This window comes from Caloenas nicobarica, chromosome 2, assembly GCF_036013445.1.
Source record: "Caloenas nicobarica isolate bCalNic1 chromosome 2, bCalNic1.hap1, whole genome shotgun sequence".
In the NCBI taxonomy this organism is placed as follows: domain Eukaryota; kingdom Metazoa; phylum Chordata; class Aves; order Columbiformes; family Columbidae; genus Caloenas; species Caloenas nicobarica.
In genome coordinates, this window is record NC_088246.1 from 146557079 (window position 1) to 146577844 (window position 20766).

At 42.2% G+C, this 20766-nt stretch overlaps 1 protein-coding gene across 1 annotated transcript; it reads left to right on the plus strand.

Moving 5' to 3' along the window:
• Positions 1 to 7138: 7138 nt before the first annotated feature.
• Positions 7139 to 20408, plus strand: TRHR (thyrotropin releasing hormone receptor). Its single transcript, XM_065629839.1, has 2 exons — positions 7139 to 7933; positions 20001 to 20408. Exons 1-2 carry the CDS (start codon positions 7139 to 7141, stop codon positions 20406 to 20408), a joined length of 1203 nt encoding a protein of 400 aa, XP_065485911.1.
• The last annotated feature ends 358 nt before the right edge of the window (positions 20409 to 20766 follow it).

The window sequence follows — 20766 nt, forward strand, 5'->3', positions numbered from 1 at the left end:
TTCTGTGATGATTTTGACTTAGCTGATAGTATCTTAAGAGGTAAAGTCCAAGCAAATGAAGATAATTCAGCAGATCAAAACCATCAGGAAAACAGTTTTCCTTACCCATTCTTTTGTGTGATCTCTGGCAAAGTTCTTTCCAATTATTCTGGCAAAGTTCCTACTACTTCATCAGGGTCTTGTAACAACTCTGCCTGAGTTGATAGAAATTAGTGAAGAGCAGACCTCTTTAAAACCTTTCCAGTTTCCTTTGCCACATTATCCTAGATCCATCTCAACAGACCACAGTGTGCAGTGACCTTGTTGACAGACAATGGATAAACCAAATTTCCCATGTGAGTCAAGTGATTACTTAAATCCACTGTTCTTACTTTATGTGACAATTGTTTGTTTAGAACAAGTTAATTTCTTATTACTCATCTTGAGCTAATATCCAAAACCAGTCCAACAAGAAGATTAAAAGAAAATATATGTAAAACTGACCTTTGAAAAAGGATTTAAGCTGTCATGCAGACACACAAATTGAAAGCCTCTAAATCAAATAGAACTTGTCAGATACACATAGAAATCCCCAAGTCATCATAGGTCCTAAATCACTTAGGCATTTCTGGAAAACCCACTCAGGATTTTAGCAGTACTTCAGTGGTACTGAATCAGTACTTCTGATGCAAATGGTGGAAGAGCTGACCAGGAGAGGTGCACTGCTGGATCTCATCCTCCCTAACAAGGAGGGTCTGGTTGAAGCAGTAAAGGTGGGGGGCTGCCTTGGTTGCAGCGACCATGAGATGGTGGAGTTCAGAATCTCCTGTGGTGGGAGCAGAATACCGAGCAGAATTGCAACCCTGGACTTCAGCAGGGCCAACTTTGGCCTGCTCAAACAATTGCTGGAGGAAATTCCATGGGCAAGGCTGCTTGAAGGTAAAGGGGCCCAAGATAGTTGGTTAACATTCAGGGACTGCTTCTACCAAGCTCAAGATCAGTGCATCCCGACGCGCAGGAAGTCAAGGAGGGAAGCCAGGAGACCTGCGTGGTTAAACAGGGAACTGCTGGGCAAACTCAAGTGGAAGAGGAGGGTTTACAAATCATGGAAGGAGGGGCTGGCCACTTGGGAAGAATATAAGGCTGTTGTCAGAGGATGTAGGGAGGCAACTAGGAAAGCTAAGGCCTCCTTAGAGTTAAACCTGGCGAGAGGGGTCAAGGACAACAGGAAGAGGTTCTTCAAATACATGGCAGATAAAACTAACACCAGAGGCAATGTAGGCCCACTGATGAATGGGGTGGGTGCCCTGGTGACAGACGATACAGAGAAGGCAGAATTACTGAATGCCTTCTTTGTCTCTGTCTACTCTGCCGGAGGCTGTCCTGAGGAGCCCTGTACCCCTGAGGCCCCAGAGGAAGGCAGGGCAATGGAGGAGTTTGCCTCAGTTGATGAGGACTGGGTTAGGGACCAGTTAAACAATCTGGACATCCATAAATCCATTGGTCCAGATGGGATGCACCCACGGGTGCTGAGGGAGCTGGCTGAAGTCATTGCTGGACCGCTCTCCATCATCTTTGCCAAGTCTTGGGAAACGGGAGAGGTGCCTGAGGACTGGAGGAAAGCAAATGTCACTCTGGTCTTCAAAAAGGGCAAGAAGGAGGACCTGGGCAACTATAGACCGGTCAGCCTCACCTCCATCCCTGGGAAAGTGATGGAACACCTTATCCTTGGTGCCATCTTAAGACATATCAAGGATAAGAGGGTCATCAGGGACAGTCAACATGGCTTCACCAAGGGGAAGTCGTGTTTGACCAACCTCATAGCCTTTTATGAAGACGTAACAAGGTGGATTGATGATGGCAGAGCGGTGGATGTGGTCTACCTTGACTTCAGCAAAGCATTTGACACCGTCTCCCACAGCATCGTCACAGCAAAACTGAGGAAGTGTGGACTGGATGATCGGGTAGTGAGGTGGACTGTGAACGGGCTTAAGGAGAGAAGCCAGAGAGTCGTGGTCAATGGGGCAGAGTCTGGTTGGAGGCCTGTATCTAGTGGAGTGCCTCAAGGGTCAGTTCTGGGACCAATACTATTTAATATATTCATCAACGACTTGGATGAGGGAATTGAGTGTACTATCAGCAAGTTTGCTGATGACACCAAGCTGGGAGGAGTGGCTGACACGCCAGAGGGCTGTGCTGCCATCCAGCGAGATCTGGACAGGCTGGAGAGTTGGGCGGGGAAAAATTTAATGAAATATAACAAGGGGAAATGTAGAGTCTTGCATCTGGGCAGGAACAACCCCAGGTTCCAGTATAGGTTGGGGAATGACCTATTAGAGAGCAATGTAGGGGAAAGGGACCTGGGGGTCCTGGTGGGCAGCAGGATGACCATGAGCCAGCACTGTGCCCTTGTGGCCAAGAAGGCCAATGGCATCCTGGGGTGTATTAGAAGGGGGGTGGTTAGTAGGTCGAGAGAGGTTCTCCTTCCCCTCTACTCTGCCTTGGTGAGACCTCATCTGGAATATTGTGTCCAGTTCTGGGCCCCTCAGTTCAAGAAGGACAGGGAACTGCTGGAGAGAGTCCAGTGCAGGGCCACAAAGATGATTAAGGGAGTGGAGCATCTCCCTTATGAGGAAAGGCTGAGGGAGCTGGGTCTCTTTAGCTTGGAGAAGAGGAGACTGAGGGGTGACCTCATCAATGTTTGTAAATACATAAAGGGTGGGTGTCACGAGGATGGAGCCAGGCTCTTCTCGGTGACAACCAACAGTAAGACAAGGAGTAATGGGTTCAAGCTGGAACACAAGAGGTTCCACTTAAATTTGAGAAGAAACTTCTTCTCAGTGAGGGTGACGGAACACTGGAACAGGCTGCCCAGGGAGATTGTGGAGTCTCCTTCTCTGGAGACATTCAAAACCCGCCTGGACACCTTCCTGTGTAACCTCACCTAGGTGTTCCTGCTCTGGCAGGGGGATTGGACTAGATGATCTTTCGAGGTCCCTTCCAGTCCCTAACATTCTGTGATTTTGTGATTCTGTGAAATATTCTTAGGTAATAAGCAGCAAAAAAAATATTAATAGTTAAAAAGAAGGATCACTGCCTGTGGGTAATGAGATTTATCTCACAGAAAAGTGGTTTGGTCTCCGCAAAATCTTTACTCATGAAAGGTTTTTCCAGGTACAGATTTGTCCCCCAAAGCAAACGCTTTGCCACAAGCTCACTACATTAGCACAAAACCACAGCTATGTGGTGCAGCAGATGTAGGAGAATAAATTCTAGTTTACCACAGCTACTACAATATTTATCCATGTCGTGTAAAACCAAAACACATTTGGAGCTGATTATGCTGGCAGCTAGTTAGCAACTTTAAAATCCAGCCTTTGGATGGTACTGAAATTGCAGCACTGATGATGATTTTTGTTCTCTGCAAACTGCAGCCTTGGAAACATTTGTACAACAGTAAGTGCTCAGGGGTCACACAGAGGTAGATGCAGAGTAAAGAATCCAAGTTAGTTATGATTTTTTTATGAACCCTGAATGCCGACAGGTAACAGAGTATGAAACTGCCATTCTTGCTGAACCATTTTTCAGAACAGAAAAGGCCAGCTGGGAAAGTGATCTGCATTAGAGAAACAGAATTAAGAATAATTTATAGCTGGTGAGGTAAAGCGCTTATAATGATTCATTGTTCCATCACAGTGTGTGCTTAACATCATGAGACAGTTTGTTATGGGCTTTTTGTGACTCAAGTGAGCAGAGACACATTTTAATTGAGATAAATGGGAAAAAAATGCACAAGAATATTATTGGCTAAGTGGTATACAGCACAGGGTGTATCAATATGATGCCTCCCCCTTTCCCTCCTACCCAAAGGTCGGTACCAACAGAAATGTATAAGCAAGAGTCAGCACATTTCAGGGGCTTGTTTTTCTACCTATTGTTGTGGACTTGGTAACTGCATTTGTACTCATTTGTATATGTAATGTCAATTGATGCCTGGACCAACAGGTATGTGTATAAAATGGAGTAACAAATAGACATTAAAAGTTTCACAATGATCTCTGGTCCATCTGCTCTCAAAATTTCTCTGGCGTAGCTGCTGGGCTTGCGTATATTTATGCTGAACTGCTTTTGAAACTAGGCAGTGTATTTTGAAGGCTGCATTAACACAGCATTGACTTTTACTGATTCCCAGATTCAGCATGGGATCTCTGACTGATGATCATGTTAAAAGGGTAACTTTAATGTATCAGGAAATGTGCATCATGTGACATTTGTGACAAATCCACAACACCGGATGATTTAATTACATAGAACATATATTTACACTGTCTTGAAATTACTTCCACAGTTATTGCAGATTTTACAGAAGTATTGTAGGTTGGGGAAGTACTATATGGAAGGAAAAGGGAAATTCTCCATAGAGGATGTAAAACAATACTACCAAAATCCTCTGACTGCCTACTGGAGATATACTTCCTTATAGCCATACAGTGACAACTGTATACATTTTTCTTTACCAGAATGCAGCACTCGGGAAAAAGCCATAAAAAGTGAACTACTGGCTGAGACAAGATGGTCTGTCCCATCTATGATACAGACCAGTAGCAGATGCAGAAGAATGAGGCAAGCATCAGATAATACATTTTTTTGCACATTTTCCAGGCGTCCTGTATTCACTTCAAAGACAGATGAGCTTTTAAACATCCTGCAGCTTCTCTGCATCGCATGTCCTCAGCCATTACTTCTGGCACTGCAAACACTTACACATTCTCAGATGCACTAGTTCCTCAGCCCCAGCTCAGACCATCCACATTGCCTACAATAAGCTAGTAGAATACATAAGGAACAAGATTTCATGGTGGGACAGTGTGGCAGAGAAGCATCAGTCACCTCTGAAAGAGAAATCTGTCTATGGAGGTGCCGAAAACTTCAATTTCAGCTGAAGTCACAGTGGGTTAAGGGTTTTTTCCAGGCTTTCAACTAACTCAGTTTCCTGTTCAATGCTCTGCTGGGTTTGATCCCTGCTGGGTCCCTGATTGCTGCCACTAAATCTGTGCTAGTTCACTCCTGGGCTCCATCTTAATGCATTTTATGCTGTTGTTGAGCATCTGGGGCTACAGCCATTGTAGCCACAAAGCTTTAAAAGCACAGATTGCTAAGGGGGAATCTGTCCAGTTTGAAGGATAAAATGTTGTGGAGTTTGAAGTGGGCTGTGAGGAATCATTTTTCTGACACTCAGGCGTCACACTAGCACTGGCCTTCTTCCTCTTTCAGCTGTGTCCAGAAAAACAGGATCTGCAGATTGCGTGGAGCGGAATCTCAGTGAGACCCATGATAGGATTCCGTTGATATACTGTTGTCCAATTAACCTGTAACCTGAATTTTCCCACCAACCACTGCTAGGTCGCTGGCAGTGAATCTGACTGTTTTCACCCATCTCTTCATCTGTTAAATAGGAATAATGTTATTTGCTTTACTTTCTTAGGTACTTTGGGGTCTACAGCTAAAAAGCATTTGTTCACAATTGAAGTGTGAACAGACAAATGGAAAAATTACTGGAAAACTTAACCTAGTGGCTTCAAACCTCTAAAATTGTTTGAGTCTAATTTCCAGCTCTGATTCAGCTGGTATTCTCTTTTTGTCACCACCTGTTGTTTCAGTCTATTTAAAATTCTAGTTTTGAAAACATTACACCATATGCCATGGCTAATCCTTCTCTCTTAAAACTAAAAACTGTTTTGAAATCCAAGTTGCCTTTCCCCAGTCGTGCAACATTTTAATTTTTGAACCCTCCCTGAGCAAACAGCAAAACCAACTTCCCTAAATGGAGAAAAAAAGGGAACTTTAAAAAATATTTAATCTTCAACCTTTTAACAAAGTATACTAGTATGAGAAACAATGGATTGAAACACTGTGATGAGGAGCTGACAAGGGCTCTTTCACAGAACTCTGCAGAAGGATTTGTTATTGTTTCTCTTACTGAGGCATTAAGATTGGCAGCAGGTGAGACTGGAAAGCTCTGCATCCATCTCCAGGCACAGCTGGGCTGGTGAATCCTGCTACTGCATCTGTAGGTCTTTCATCAGTACATATCAAAGCAGTCATTTCTGCCAGTTTTTGATTTATCTGTGGTTTTACACAATGTGAATGAATAAGGAGTTTATTCAACCAGAGAAGACTCTTCATTGAGGAAAAAGTGGTGGATTACTAACACTCTGTGTGTGTGTGTGCAAGTGTATGTGACTGATCTCATTAAGAAGCAATTTGTGCTCTGATGGTTTTATTGTTGCTGTGCTGCAATCCAGAAAAGAGCTGAAAAGGCTCAGGAGCAATAGTGGTTTTGAAGTGAATTGTCCGTAGAGTAAAGTAAATAAACACATTTTTTCCTGCTGTTTTCAAAAGCTGGGGTACATTTCTTCCTGTCACTTCTGAAGGGACTCTTAAGAGTTCTCTGCAAAGTGGGAGTCAAGTGTAAATTACCATCACCGTGACAAGGACAGGGACATGGAGGAAGACAGAATTTTAGAAATTGGTGTGTTTTTGTTGCCAGTCAATCCTGTCTGTTTACCAGGATGGGTCAATGTGATCAATATGAGAGATATCCTTTTGAGAGCAGAGAGGAAAAGCAGCATGCAGTAGAAAACCTGCAGGGCTTTACAAATGTCTCTCCTTTCACCTCCCTCTGCTGTCTCCACCCTCAGTACGTGTGACTCCTCCTGGAAAGCAGTGATGCTGAAGCCTGCCTGGGCTGGATCAGCTCAGTCCGGTGCAGAGATTTATCCAGCGGGCAAGGCAGGAGGGCTCTGCTTTCCCTCCCGCTGCCTCCTCCTCCTCTGCAGGGGGGAAGCTCCTACCTCCACATGCTGTGTTTTCATGATTGCCTCGAACCAGCTATGAGAAAACAGCTTTTTAACCTGTGCGGATGAGCTGGAGTCTTAGAAAGATTCACCTGTCCGGTAGCTGAATTTACAAAGCCTGAAAATCCAGGTGCTCCTGAGTGAGTGGAGGACAGTACAGGGATGGGACTGTGACTACGGTGAGAATGTGCTCTGGGGCTACGGCTCACCCACGCTCTGCTCCACTCACCCTTTTGTGGGGCACCATAGAGAACATGTGCTGAGACCGAGTGCTGGGCAGAAGCAGCACTGTGCTGGTGAAGATGGAGAATGGCACAGGGGATGAGCAGAACCAAACTGGGCTGCCACTATCAAGCCAGGAGATTGTTACAGTCGAATACCAAGTGGTCACCATCCTCTTGGTCCTTCTCATCTGTGGACTGGGCATCGTGGGCAACATCATGGTGGTATTGGTGGTCCTCAGAACCAAACACATGAGAACTCCCACTAACTGCTATCTGGTGAGTCTGGCTGTGGCAGATCTCATGGTGCTTGTGGCTGCAGGACTACCCAATATCACAGAAAGCCTGTATAGATCCTGGGTGTATGGCTACGTTGGGTGTCTCTGCATCACTTATCTCCAGTACCTAGGGATCAATGCTTCTTCTTTTTCCATCACTGCCTTCACCATTGAGAGATACATAGCCATCTGCCACCCAATCAAAGCTCAATTCCTATGCACTTTTTCAAGAGCCAAAAAGATCATTATTTTTGTCTGGGCTTTCACCTCCATATACTGTATGCTCTGGTTTTTCTTGCTAGACCTTAACACAGTAGTCTACAAAGACACTACTGTTGTGTCTTGTGGCTACAAGGTGTCCAGGAGCTATTACTCTCCGATCTACATGATGGACTTTGGTATATTTTATGTTGTGCCAATGGTCTTGGCAACTGTCCTGTATGGCCTGATTGCTAGAATTCTGTTCCTGAACCCCATCCCTTCGGACCCAAAAGAAAACTCTAAGACATGGAGGAATGACGTGGCTCACCAAAGCAAGCCTGTGAATTCCAAGATGACTAACAGGAGTTTCAATAGCACTATTGCTTCTCGAAGGCAGGTAGGAACAGCAGTTTGAAATGGCTTTCTGAAACTTAAAACCCACTTGTTTTAGAGATCATCAGTCTAAACCTGTGCAAGGGAGTAAAACATGTTTTCCCTTTTTATTAAGTAGTCAGGCTGAAATTCTGTGATACGTTACAGATACGTATACATGTGTATTTTTTTCTTGTCTATTCATTATTACCTACTGCAAGGAATGAAAAAAAAGAAAAAGTATTTTATTTCCTCTATCAAAAAGCAAATAGGAAGTGTCAATAAAGAATGAAACATTTTAAACTATAGTTACTTTATCTTACAGCCTGTTAGTAATCCTGCCAAATACACAAAGTGACTCTTGAGTTATTTCTGAGATCTGAGGAAACTAGCCTGGGAGCTTAGGGGACTTGGGGCACTGTGTCACTCTACAAACCCAGTCAAGTTGTTAATTTTCCTCTTTTTAACTCTCCTGTGACAAATCTATTTAAGTAAGCCTGCATATAAAAGTGCTTTGTAAATGTTAAATATCTCTGTTGTGCTGCCTCTCACAAAATACTTTTATATACTGATGGCTCAAAACTGAGGCATAGGTTTGACTAGCTTTTTTTTTATATTGTTGAATATGTATGCTGCATTGTGTAACTATAGAAGGAGAATATTGTTGGTAGATTAATTTATGGCTATTTGCAATAAACCATGTTACTTCATACCAGCACGCAGCAGGTATCACCCCGGGGTGCAGTGCTGAGATGTGCAGGGTGCACCCCTGTGCAGCTGGCTCTTAGAGCAGGCTGGGGATGGGTCAGGCAGTTGGGTCCAAGCGTGGGGCAGCGACGCTCCGTGTCCAGAGACGTGGGTCTCAGCCTCGGCAGCTGCTGCAGGGCACCCCCAGGGTCACTGTGCCCAGCGGGATGCTCCTGCATCCCTGCACAGTACGGTTCCCTCAGGGAGCAAAGCTGAGGTGTGCACCTTTTCAAACAAGGTGAGTCCCCTCCTTGGGTGATAGATTGAACTTTACATTCTTCTTATTTTGTGTAGATTGTTACTGTTTAATGAGAGGGACCATTTTCCTTAACTACAGAGATGGCACCGACCTCAAAAGTTAACTGGGCTGCCTGCTGGAGCACTGAGTGCTCACAGAGCACTAGAACCGTGCTTTGAAATGCACAACTGAAACATGTGGGCTGGGTTATATTTAATTATGAGTCTCCAATTACAGTTAATAGTCAGATTAGAAGTGTTTAATTTTGTTTTTCTTTGTCCATTAATTATTAGTAGAAGATAACCTGCTTTTCAAATTCTCAATATCACTTTAGTGTACATGCTCGATTAGGTGTCCTTAGCATCACTTGAAAAATTGGAAAAACTTTTACATTGAGCATTGCCGAATGTGGCTACTGTTACATTATGAAACCAAAAAGTGTGGAATACAATGTAATGTCTTTTATGTCTCGTAAAGGCAGTAAGACTTCTTCTAAAAGCCTAAGTAACTTGATTGTTCAAAATAGCATCATTATGATTAAAGCTGGTATTTGCATATAGCACAACATAGGAAGAAAAGCAAGGGTAGTGTGGCTTTATTAATATTTTTATACAATAGCAGCATGCAAATATATCCAGTGGTGTAAAATGGGGAAAAAAATCCATATTAAAAAAAATCTAAAATCTCAACAGTTAATAAGACACACAAGTGAAAATTTCCCTCTGCTCTGGCAAGAGATGTATAGCTAACAGTATAGTATGGCTTCATAATGATTTCTGCTGCCATGTAAAACAGTCTATATGCCTTCTTGGAACTGTGCTTGCACAGTGATGGGGTTGCATACAATGTCCAGCATGTGATCTGTAGAAAAAGTGGCTGAAAATGTGGTATACTCTTCCTGCTTCTGTGGCGTTTCTCATATTTATCGAAGAACATTTCTACAAAATTGAATTTGTTCATGTTCCTGTGGTGGGTTGGTTATGGCTGGCAGCTCGACAGCCACCCAGCTGATTGCTCATTCCACTCCACAGCAGGACAGGGGAGAAAATGGGAAAAACAGGAGCGAGAAAGCTCATGGGTCAAGATAAGGACAGGAAGATAACTTATCAATTACTGCCACGGGCAATGCAGACTTGACTGGGGAAGGCTAACTTCATTTATTCCCTTCATTTATTGCCCGTTGTTGTAGCCACAAGTTACATTTAGTCCCTTCTGTGAGGCGACTAGCAGTGTGGGATGGGGGAGAGCTGCGATCAGGTTGCAGAGGTTTTTCTCTGCCACTCCTTCCTTTTCACTCTTTTCCTGTTTCAGTGTGAGTCCTCCATGGGCTGCAGTCCCTTCAGGTGGTGCCTCCTTCTCCTCTGACTTCGGTGTTCCCTCTGCTGTTTCTCACTCTTTTGTTCCCTTCTCCTCTCTCTTTCCAGCATTTTTGCCAGTTCTTAAACGTATTTTCACAGAGGTGCTGATGGGCTCAGCTCTGTCCTGTGGTGGGTCCATTGGACCTGGATGGAATTGTTCGTGTGTGTCATGGGGCAGCCCTGACCCTCCTCTCAGAGAGGCCACCCCTGCAGTATCCCCACTGTCAACATCCGGACCTGGACATTCAGTACTGTTCCACTGACTGGTTATGATTAATTATTATTATAATTAACCTATTACAAGCTCACATTTATATAACATGCCAGAACAAAACAGTAAGTTAGTTAGATTTTCTAACCTTCATGAAGCTCAGGAACTTCATAACCATTTTTGACAATGATTAATCTAACATGGCAGTATCTGAATTAATTTACCCACTTAGTCTGACCTGGATTGCCTGACTAACCTGGATTTAGTTTGACCCAGACAGTCAGGTCATACCATTGTCTTTCATTTTCTTGGGACTTCTCTCTACCTGTTTTGCAAGTCTTCCCTTGTTTAAAACTGTCAAAACATTTTTTTTTATCTGGGCAAGAAAATGTTTTGTCTTCTGCTAACTTGTCACATAGTGGCTGTGTTTGAGTTAAAGAGTGCTATCTGAAGCTGCTTCCAGCTCATGGCTGAAATAGAGTCCATCAGCCTGTTGGTTTTTAGACTTTTTTTTTACCTATATTAGTGTGTTAGCATATAGCTATCTGTACTGTCAATTTTGTGTTTCTATATCACCTTCCAAGAATTAGTCTTCTATATACAGTCAACACTTTCTATTGTGAGTCATACAGTTATGCAATTTCAGTTGTTTTCTTCAAAAAGGTTTCTGGTATGAGAGTTAGCCCAGAATTAGAAGTTGACAAACTGAAATTGTGGAGAGCAACTTGGAAACCATCCTGGATTCAACACCTAGGATGCTTCCTCACACTTGGAACCAATGGAAAGATCAGGGCAAGAGAGGAACAACCCTGATATGGCATCTGGAATAGCTGTATGCTCAGGGAGCAAGCAAATACAGAGTAAAATAAACATTTCCTCGCAAGTGCGGAGGACAGCTGAGGACCTGAGCAGATGCAAAGGGAGGTGAGAAGCTCTGCAATGAGATAAAGAGGAGGGATGGAGGTGTCTACTGCTGAAGGGGAATAGATGGACCGTGTTCAGTTTGATTACAACAGATATTTTAGGCCTCTGATGTAAACAGACACAATGCCAGCACTGAAGATGAAAAAGCTGGTCAGGTGGTCAGAGGACTTCTGATTCGTCTTCAAAACAGTACCGCAATTTAGATCATCTTATGATTTAGAAAGAAGCCCTGCAATATATATTAGAATGGTGAGTCAAGCCTATTTTAACATGTTTTTCCTGATAGATATCTAGGGACAAGCTCGGAATACAGCTATATTACATCCAGTGAAAGAAAATCAGCTCTTTCAGGTAGAAAGCAGCTCTAAGCTTATTCGTTCCATTCCCTGCCTTCACTCTCCCACCCACAAGACTTAAAAGTTGCTGCACTATGTTAGTCCTAGGAAATATTTATTTCATTGCAATGTTTGGAAAGCTAACAGAAACAAAATCTGTTTACTGAAGAATCAATACCCCCCTTATTAACAACTAACAATGGACAAAGCCTTCAAAGTACTCTTCAGGGCCCCCTGAAGTTTTCATTCAAAGCACTGCAAGAGAAAACTGAACAGAGGAGACAAACAAAAACAACAGGTATAAAAAAAATCTGTCATTTTTTTTAAATGTTGAGGGAAAAAGAGAAGGAAAGACACAAAATAAGCTTTCTTTTCTCATAATGTATCTCCATTTCCAATAGTTTTGTTACTGCTGGTCTTGGACAACCACTGAAATTATGAGTTATTTGTTTACATTGCAAACCAGAGTTCTGCCCAGGAAAGGAACACCGTTACCTGCCCACAGGATGTGTCAAACTCCATTCTTACATCCACTTTCAAAAAGCTAAATCAATCCCACTCATGCACTATTTATTGTTTTACAGACCTGTACTGGATAGCCAAGTGTGATAGATGAATTTTAAAGATTTTCAAACAGAAAAGTAGTTTCATTTGACAGTCAGGCACTCCTTTGTATATGGGAGTACATTTCCAATTCACTTTGTATTTTCTATTAGGCCTCAGTGTCCTAGAAGGAACAGAAACCAGTTCATTCTGCCTCTTTGTCAGAAATTAAATCCAGCTGATCCACTCTTTATGGAAAGCACTAAGAGTCGTTTATTGCCTTTGTAGATCTTTTGGTCAGACACTACAAGTCAGTAGCAACACCTGGCTTTCTCCTGAGGGAAGATCTCTGCCAGCAGAAGGCCAGATATTGGTATGCTCCATTTTCAGCGGAATCAGTTTGTGCTCAAGACTACATGGTGGTAGGCCCTGAGGAATCAGCTGGCGTCATATTTGGTTTTAGTATTGAAACATGCAGGTAAACCTTCAAGCACATGCTTAATTTGTGACTTAAAGATCTTGAACACCTATTAGGTCTGATGGAGCTGGTGGTGACTGTATTGAATGGGCTTTCAGCTATGCTTTGCAAAGACAATAACCTCGCTAGACTGAAATTTGCATATAGCTGAACAATACTGTGGGAAAGAATTTGACTGACAATAGGAGGTCTCAGTGATAAACAGTGACATAATGGCTTTTGCAACAGAATATTAGGAGAAAACGAAAAGGTGACTAAGAATAAGGTGAGACCCCTTTGACTACAGAGGAATTGTAGAGTATTTCTGCTGAATGATTTGCACAATTTGAACCTGAAAAAACAGAGTAAACTAGTCCTGCTGGACACATTTCCTCAAGTTAATCAGGAGGCAAGGTGAGAAAGCAAAGTTTTCCAGCACCCTTCAGTTGAACCCAGGTCACAGTAGCCGAAACTTCAAAGCTTAACAAAGCAAAGATCAATATGATTAGAATATGATTTCATGACAAAGAGTGTGTTTTAAGGCCAGACAGTTCAAAGTCCCATTTACTTGATTCAGAGCCAAAGAAGGAACTTCAATGCAAATTCGATGTTAAGATTTATTTAACAACTATATGATCATTTAGACAGATGATCATAGGTCCCAAGGAAGTCAATTGAAGTTGATTTCTACTGACTCACTAGAAAATACAGACTATGAATTTGGAACTGTCCAATTAAACATAAATTTGAATCGCAGACCTCATGAAGCACTGGGAAAGTGTATCTGTCGTCATGGAACTAGGGTAAAAACTTCAGGTAGTGGCAAGAAAGATTGAATGTGATCCAAAAGATTATGAGCCAACAAGGGACTTTGTCCCAGATCCCTCAGGACCTTAGATTAAAGAAATTTCCCTGCAATACTTCGTTATAATTCCATGGAATCACTGAGACTGGCAGGCGCCTCTAGGGATCATCCAGTCCAACCCCATTGGTAGTGCCACTTTCAGTGGTGCTGTGGTAGGCTGAAGACATCTGACTTGTTAGCCTACTAGGTAGCTGTTCTTCTGTCACTTTGTTTTAGTTTCTTCATTGCAGTTGCAAAGGCAGATGCAACAATTGTGTCCCCCATTTTCCAGGCATGCATATGATTGCATTAACCTACCAATATTTGTCTTTGCTATTCCAAAATGGCCTGTTGGTGGTACTTGCAAACCGTCCATATTATTAAGTCTTCCAGAAAACGCATTCACTGACTGTATCCTAATCAAAATGAATAGCAACTGAGCAAACATTAACTGCAGTTACACATAAATAGTAATGTATGTGCATAAATTCAATCTGGAAAAAATACAAGTGCCTGAACCAAAGGGTTTTTTTTTTTTTCTTTACCATGGGTGCTTTATTTTGTTAACAGTGTGTTATGTTTTTTTTTTTTTCCTAGTAGCACAGGTACTAGGATCTATCAGCATTTCTAAAAAGTTAGTATCTTTTCTTCTGAGGATTTGAATCATCAGAAGCAAGAAAATGTCCTGAGCACCCAGACATTGCAGGAAAGAAGAAGAGTGAGAAAACTTAAAACTGAAGGATAGAAAAGGGTTTTGCCTGTCACACAGGAAAACTTCAAAATGTGGGAAAATTAAACCTTTTTTTTTTTTTTTTTCTAAGAGTATTTGTTCTGTGAGGTACCCTGGCAAGCACCTTGTTACCATTTAAAAGAGAGTGAGAGTCCAGGGGAAGCGGATGGGAAGACAAGGAAGCAGCCTGGTCCCTGTTTATAGCAGCTAAGAGCCCACACATTGGCTGGCTGATGTGCCCATGGAATCTCAACCTGAACTGAGAGCTTCCTTTTCTCTTTCCCCTGTGCTGCTCACCTGTCTGGTCCTCCAGATCAGATCCTGGTTCTGGCTGCACTGATGTCTCCCGTACTTCCATTTTATCCCACTTAGCTCAGCCAACAGATCACAGAATCACAGAATGTTAGGGATTGGAAGGGACCTCGAAAGATCATCTAGTCCAATCCCCCTGCCAGGGCAGGAACACCCAGATGAGGTTACACAGGAAGGCGTCCAGGCGGGTTTTGAATGTCTCCAGAGAAGGAGACTCCACAACCTCCCTGGGCAGCCTGTTCCAGTGTTCCGTCACCCTCACCGTGAAGAAGTTTCTTCTCAAATTTAAATGGAACCTCCTGTGTTCCAGTTTATACCCATTGCCCCTTGACCCTTCATTGGTTGTCACCGAGAAGAGCTTGGCTCCATCCTTGTGGCACTCACCCTTTACATATTTATAAACATTCATGAGGTCACCCCTCAGTCTCCTCCAAGCTAAAGAGACCCAGGTCCCTCAGCCTCTCCTCATAAGGGAGATGCTCCACTCCCAATACCAAATTGTTTTCTTGTCCATCTATAACATGAACACTGAGTTATATATTTTCAGGTAGATTTCTTACTTTCCCCAAAGGAATTCCTAGTTTCCTCAGCCATCAAGGGTACTGTGAAAAGTAAATACAGCCTTAGATAGCAAACATGTTTGTTTTTATATTTGAGATGGGATCCAACTCACTTAACATTATGCTTATCTCACAAAGTTCATTGCTTAGTTCAATCAAATCATCTAAGATGCCTCCATGGTCAATTAATACTGGTAGGTTACCTTCTAGAGAAAGTCCTCTCCTAGACATTGATGCAGTAGGTGATGACCTGCCCCTCAGAGAAACCTCTCTGTTCTCTCACAGCAAAGCAAGCACAGATTCTGGCTTGCAATGCAAGATAAGTTTTGTATGGCTTACATGAAATCCTCAACTGTATCACTTGTTTTCACTTGTGATGTTATTAATTAAGACCTTAATCCTTTTATTTTTTTAATCCTCCTCCTCATTGTAAACTTCTTTGGATTACAAAGTCATTGACTGGCATATACAATTTCTGTGCATTGCAATGAACACCACCAAGAATAAGAAAGAAAAAAGGTACTATTATTTACCTTTAAAACACCAGAGTAGATCTATGGCACAGTAACTTAGAAAGAGTGACAATTACTTTTACCTATCATTGTAAGAAAGATTAGTATTCAAAGGAGAAGGAAGCAGCTAAGAAACTGTGCCTAACATGATAAAGAAAATGTCTTATAAAAGCACTTCCTTAGAATGACAAGGTTTGGGAGCAGGAAAGAAAAGGATGATACTAGTTCAGAATTAAAATACTGGGAATATGGTTGTTAAAAAACATTCTAAATATTTTTCGAAACATTCTCAGAGACCAAAATACAGGACTTGAAGAGTGGTTGCGTGCAGCCAGGAACATATTTAATCTCAAGCACTTCGCTATCATTCAAAGTACACTTGAAATCTGGACTAAAATTAATTTGCTCAAAGCCCTTTAATCAAGTTTTCAATCTCCTTAACTGAGAATAATTTGTACTCTGAATATAGGTTACGCAGTACACATGCACAATAGAAGAGCAATCAGTGCACGCTTGCCTTCACCTGAGTAATGAATGAGGAAGGTAGTGCCTCTCCTTTCAGGGAGGTGTGGTGTACTGTAACACGTAATAAAACGCAGGTTCTTAAAAAAGATTTTCCTCTTAGCACCCCACTGATGTCAAATATTTACCCCTCACCCCCAAATGATGCTTAGTTACATTTCATATGAAGTGATTTGAAAAAGTATATGGGAGTTTACTTAAGCAAATTGGAGCAAACTTTAGGCTATTTCTGTGCATACCTATCCATCATAACAAAGATTTTTGGTTTGGATTAGAAAGCCGCTTTGTCCTAAATCATGTGTTTAGAAGTTGGGTTCATCTATAAAGGCAAATTCAGGTGCGAAAAAAGGCCATGACATGTTTGCAACATCTTTGGGTCAGAAGCCCTGAGGGATGCCTCAGCCTGCAGTGGGGTGACAAGCCCTCTGGCCACGCTGGGGACAAAGCGAGCAGTGCCAGAGCACCTTCTAGGAGCTGTTGTCATTTGCACATAGGTCATGCTCTGACATAGCTGAGCATGAAAAACCACTGACTCCAGAGCCAACTTAGGGAGGATTTACCAATGAGCAAATAACCATCTGAACTCAGGGCATTGCAGTGGGTCTCAGAGAAACAGCTGCTACTGGTCAGAGGGATCAAGCAACTGAATTTCTGCCTGGCAAAACAGACCTTGTCTCAGATTTGTGATTTTTGGCAGTTTTGGAAGGACATGCACTGCAGCCAGTTTAAAATTATGGCAAATTCTCCTCATTGTCCTGCACTGACTGAACGACCGAGAGGTGCCACCAAAGTGGTGCCATCCATGGCCACATGCTGCTGCCTCTTCTCTTGCCCTGACTGTAGACTCTGTGGCAGCAAACGGGTGCATGAGTTGGATTGTTGACCCAAGTAAACCAAAAACCAGCTCTGTAGAGAAGTGCTTAGTTTTCAGTTGGACCAGCATTCTGACTTGGCCCACACCCTCATCTTTGGGATCAGCACAAGTAGGGAGGTGAGAACAGGGTTACATTTTTAGCTGCAGTCACAGGTTGCTTTGGCTTCAGTTTGTCAGAACCAGGAAACCATAGAGTCTGAGTGCTGCAAGACGATATCTTACCTGGCATAAAGTCTGAGAGTGCGAAGCTAACCTTTCGGAATTTTTAAACACATTCGCACCTACAGGATGAATTGATCTCAGCTCAGGGAACTTTGTGTTGTGACCATGATATTTTTTAACTGGTGCTAAAAGCCGATTGCAATATATTGTCAAATCACAGCTTCCGTAAGTTGAACATGGCAGCAGTACAAGCTAGTGGTGTTAGAAACGAAATTCATATCAAGCTGCCATTATATATAAATTCAGCTAATAGTTCACATGCTACGTACATATATGTCTTTGAGGCATATAGGATGCAGTCACTAGAAGGTTGACAGCCTTTTTTTAATTGCTGTAAAGTATTAATTCTGAGACTCTAAAATATTCCCTTCCTAACAGGATGATCAATTTACTTCTAGTTCAACCCAGGATTCAAAATGACAGCTGCATCTTTGTGATTCTCTGAGCAATTGTTCGTTAAAGACATGCTCTGAAGAAATGTAAATTGCCAATGATCGGTAGGTACGATCACAGAGTCCCCTGCTGAGATTCTGGTAGGGAAGTATAATACTTTGATGCCCATGCAGATGACTACCCACTTGCCCTCTGAATGCCTGAGCTGATGCAGCACATCTGTTAGGTGGGCTCAGACCATTGTTCATCCAAGCTCCACAAATGGTTACTTTCTTCCTTTAAATGTGGGTTATTTTCCATGATGGCTGATTATTCTCAGTTGAGTGGATTTGCTCAGTTTGGAGGCACAGGCTGGAGCCGAGCTGAAGGGAGCAGAGGCAGCAGGTGAGGAGTCCCAGGACTTCCTCAGCAAGAACGGGTCAGCACTGGGTCACCTCACTCCTTGCACCATGCTCACAGGGCCAGCCCTTTTAGAAATGGTTCAGAGATAAGGAAAAATCATCCTTTTAGTTACCTGGGACATTCACATTTGCATTTTTCTCAATTATGATGATTGTTTGTAAACAGCAAACAAGATAAGCAGTCTGGAAGTCATAATGTATCAGTCAAGTGACAAAAAAAGAGAGAATATTTCTCAGTCTCATTTTTTACTCCTACTGAACACAGCTGTAGGGAAATCAAAAGTGAGGGTGAAGGGAGGAGAATTATACCATTAAATTGTACCCTTTGAGTACGTACATTTAAAGATAGATAGATAGATAGATAGACAGATAGATAGATGATAGATAGATAGATAGATATACATCAATTTGTAGAGTAACTTTGCTCTTCATCCCATTCTTTATCATAATATCTATAACAAAACCAACGAATTGTGTATTTGTCTTTCTAGGTAGCTAGAAGAAAATACAGCCCTGAGGCAATACATCTCTTAGGCAATGAGATTGCAGGCTTTCTAAATAATGAGCTATCTGATCAGAAGACAAGAAGATTATATATTCTCTTCAAACTTCAAACTGGAAAACAAATACCTCAAACGAGCATGTATTTATGAGTTATTTTAGTGGAGTTATCTGTCTGTTCCCCTGGAAACAGCTGAAACTCTTATCGATCTACATCTATCCTTTCTGCAAGCGATAAAATTATAACCTGTAAAGACAGAATGTATCCTGCGGTTACAGGAGTTGCTGTTTCATTGAAGTATAACTTGAGATACCCAAAAAGAAGCAATAGAGCAAAGGTAAAAAGAAGTTCCTTAAACTAGTCTGTCAATAGGCAACGGCAGTTTTATGTCAAGAAGAAAGGCAAATATTAAAAAACCACCACAATCAAAAGAAGCAGTTCTAGCTCGCCGAAATCAGTGCCAGTGCTTTCCAGTTCATGTACACACAGGTCTCCTGACTTACAGGAGGATGTGGCACCATGCTGTCCCACTGTCACATCTCACTGTACTTTCTACCTTCTTTATTAACATTTTTCTAACTTTAATGTAGATACTACGGAATACCATATATACTAGAATTAAATTATTTACAAGCGAAAGACTCTTTTAAAAGTTTTTTTTCTTCTAAATTTTAATTATTTCTTTTTCACTTCATTTCAGCTACCTTGGGTATCTCCAGAGTTTGGTTTTTTCTTTATTTGAAACAAATTCACATGATAGATAAAAGTCTTTATTATAATGAAGTTTTATTGATGATTCCTTTTTTCCTGGCTCTGTAAACTTTAATTGACATTTCAGAGTAAACATCGGGTATTGAAGATCTGATTAAATACTGAAGATTTGAGGAACAGGAATAAATCTAATTCTTCTCCTTTTTCTTTTTTGTTTTTTTTCAGTACTTTTGGCTTTTGGAAATTCTGTTAGGGTGACTGTTAAAGCGGAGAATCTAAACAGGCATCAGCTTCAATTACTTTTCTACAGACTATACTAGTGTAAAGGAAGAGATCTAATGTGGTTGGAAAAAATGAGTTTAGACCTCTTTTTTTCCATTTAGATCAATGCCCCTTCCAGCTGGAGAAGCTGTGAATTCTCAAGTCTATAACAATACTGGGATGTCACCCAGAAAGAGTCATTTAACAAAAACTGGCAGGAATTTGGATACAGGTTTGGGGGTTTGTTTGTTTGTTTGTTTGTTTTTTGTATTTCTTACTGTAGAAAACCTTTCTGAATCAAATATTGGTCAGGAATCCCCAGGTGAAGTCTGTCCATAGTTTTGCTTTGGCTCTAGAGATGCAGGAATGCACATGTTCCTTCCAAGATAAGTACTGACTCTCTGCTGCTCTCTGTCTACCTCTGTGTTCCCCCAGGTTACCAAGATGTTGGCTGTGGTGGTAGTCCTGTTTGCTTTTCTGTGGATGCCCTACCGCACACTGGTGGTGGTCAATTCCTTTCTCTCCAGCCCCTTCCAAGAAAACTGGTTCCTACTATTTTGCAGAATCTGTATTTATTTAAATAGTGCCATCAATCCTGTCATTTACAATCTCATGTCCCAGAAATTCAGAGCAGCCTTCAGGAAACTCTGCAACTGCCAGCAGAAAGAAGACAAGAAACCAGCCAGCTACAGCTTGGCCCTAAATTACAACGTCATCAAAGAGTCTGATCACTTCAGCACTGAACTAGAAGACATTACGGCCACCAATACCTGCCTGTCCTCTGCAAAACTGTCCCTTGGTGATACGTGCTTGTCATCTGAGGTAATAGTTAACACATTTTAATATTTGGTGTGCAGTCCTCATGAATCAGAGCATGTCCAGGTGCACAGGGCTGTGACGGGACTGCTTTCAGCGGGAGCAGTACAGTGACAGACCAGGGAAGGCTGGTGGTGACAGATGATGCAAGGCCACTGCTTGGAAGGGAGGGAGAACTGCCCGGCTCTGGAAGGTGATGCTCTCCAAGTGCCTTGTGCAAACTCTGACATGACCAGGAGGATCTGGAGTATGGGGAATGATGCAGAGAAACACATAGGTTAAGCCTTACTCCATGAGGAGCAGAGGGCAATGGTGAAGCACCAGAGAGTGGTGCTCGGACATGGTGCCTCATGTACTTGTCTGCCAGGAGGGTGGGCATTGGGGT